At 24.1% G+C, this 2,500-nt stretch overlaps 1 protein-coding gene across 1 annotated transcript in view; it reads left to right on the top strand.

The window, feature by feature from the left end:
* Nucleotides 1–627: 627 nt before the first annotated feature.
* LOC137628898 (uncharacterized) overlaps nt 628–2,500 on the top strand; it is a 139,100-nt gene continuing 137,227 nt past the window's right edge. The window contains exon 1 of the mRNA XM_068360160.1: nt 628–703. Coding sequence (XP_068216261.1) covers nt 637–703 — 67 coding nt within the window. The 5' untranslated portion in view covers nt 628–636. The remainder of the gene's footprint in view (nt 704–2,500) is intronic.

Below are 2,500 nucleotides of genomic sequence, written 5' to 3'. Positions count from 1 at the left end.
TCTTAATAATGGTATTGTCAGGGATTTTATTTGTATTTTAGACTTTTGATAATAGCATAATCAGAGATGTTTTATATTTTAGACTCTTTTGATGGTGGCATTATCAGGGATTTTTTTATATTTCATAATTTTGTTTTTTTATATCTTGGACCCTTTTGATAATGGCATTATCAGTGATTTTTTATATTTTAGACTTTTGATAATGTCATTATTAGGGAATTTTTCTTATATCTTAAACTGTTTATAATGATCTTACCAGGGATATTTTTATATTTTAGACTTTTTATAATATTACCAGGGATTTTTTTTTTAACTTAGAATTTTGATAATGACATTATCAGTTTTTTCTTTTGTATTCTTGTCTTTTGATAACGACATTATATCAATATTTAATATTCTATACTCTTTTGATAAAGACACAATCAGGGATTTTTATTTTTTATTTTAGACTTCTGATAATGACATTATCAGGATTTTTTTCCCTTCATATAACTATTATGAAAAGTCCAAATTACAAAATAAAAAGTCCTGTATAACTAATTCAAATTCAAGCTACTTTCAATATTGGCAATAAGACAAAAAATGTCCTGAGGTAATATGAGAGTTTCGTCTTTATTGCAGATCGAAGGAGAATCAATGATGGAGAAGAAAATGCTGGAATTATTTGTACATACTCTAAGCCTCCTGCTGCTCGTGTATACAGGTCAGTTCAAATGTATTAAAGGCTGTATAAATGTATGAATGATCATACATTATGCATTCCCATTTAGTCAGATTTTTGATAATTCAGTTAACTATTATTATTATTATTATTATTATTATTATTATTATTATTATTATTATTATTATTATTATCATTATTATTATTATTATTATTATTATTATTATTATTATTATCATTATTATTATTATTACTACTACAACCCTAGTTGGAAAAGCAGGGTGCTATAAGTCGAAGGTCCCCAACAGGGAAAAATAGCCCAGTGAGGAAAGTAAATAATGAAATAAATAGATGCATTAATGATATTTCAGTTAATTGATTTATTATTATTATTATTATTATTATTATTATTATTATTAATAGCTAGGCTACAAACCTGCCTGGAAAAGCAGGTAAAGTAGCCCAGTGAGGAAAGGAAATAATCTGTGCTCAAGCAAGGCATAGAAAATTTAGATTATTTCTTGATCAGTTACAACATTAAAATAGATATGCCATATATAAACTATGGAAAGAGATTCATATCATCCTGCTCAACATAAAAAAAAAAAATTTTTTTTTGGAATTTTGAACTTTTGAAATTCCACCGATTTAACTGCTCACCATGAATTTTTTTTTTTTTTTCTTTTTTTTTTTTTTTTTTTTTTTTAATTTTGAACATTTGAAATTCCACCGATTTAACTGCTCACCATGATTTTTTTTTTTTTCTTTTTTTTTTTTTTTTTTTTTTAATTTTGAACATTTGAAATTCCACCGATTTAACTGCTCACCATGAATTTTTTTTTTTTTTTTTTTGGGGGGGGGGAATTTTGAACATTTGAAATTCCACCGATTTAACTGCTCTCCATGATTTTTTTTATTTATTTTTATCTTTTTTAATTTTGAACATTTGAAATTCCACCGATTTAACTGCTCACCATGAATTTTTTTTTTTTTTTTTGGGGGGGGGGGGGGGAATTTTGAACATTTGAAATTCCACCGATTTAACTGCTCTCCATGATTTTTTTTATTTATTTTTATCTTTTTTAATTTTGAACATTTGAAATTCCACCGATTTAACTGCTCTCCATGATTTTTTTTTTATTTATTTTTATCTTTTTTAATTTTGAACATTTGAAATTCCACCGATTTAACTGGAAAAAAATTGGAAGATTTAATATTCATATCAATAAATCAATGAATTTTTTTTTCTTGTTAAAGTAACATACTGCTATACTTAAAAGAACTCATTGTAGGCCTACTTCTATTGTTTTAAAAATTTTAAAGGCCTACTGTACAAATTTTAAATAATATCATATCAATATAATATTAATGAAAAATATATTTTTTTTTCTTGTTAAAGGAACATATGTTACTATATTTAAAAGAACTCATTGTAGGACTACTTCTATTGTTTTAAAGAATTTAAAGGCCTACTGTACATATTTTAAATATCAATTTGCTAATATCTATCAGTAATTTTTATGAAACCATAAGTATTTTTGTTTAAAGAACAATCTTTATTTTATTAAAAGAATGATATGCATATTTATTCTTATTAGATTAAATCTCTACTTATTTCTGATATTTATAATTAACAATTATGTTTGGATATATTTGATATATATTCATTATTTAATATCTAAGATATTTACAGTTGAAATAATACTCTTTAGAAAAACAATTAAGTGTAAATGTTTTTGTTTCAATAAAAATAATTTGATTTCATGAAATTCTTGTGGGATATTAGGCCTTATTTAGAAAAGAGTTGCCCATTCTATCGGCCTCTGTATGAAAATAAAA

This window comes from Palaemon carinicauda, chromosome 36 (genome assembly GCF_036898095.1).
Source record: "Palaemon carinicauda isolate YSFRI2023 chromosome 36, ASM3689809v2, whole genome shotgun sequence".
Lineage (NCBI taxonomy): Eukaryota > Metazoa > Arthropoda > Malacostraca > Decapoda > Palaemonidae > Palaemon > Palaemon carinicauda.
This window is presented reverse-complemented; position numbering and strand designations above follow the sequence as displayed.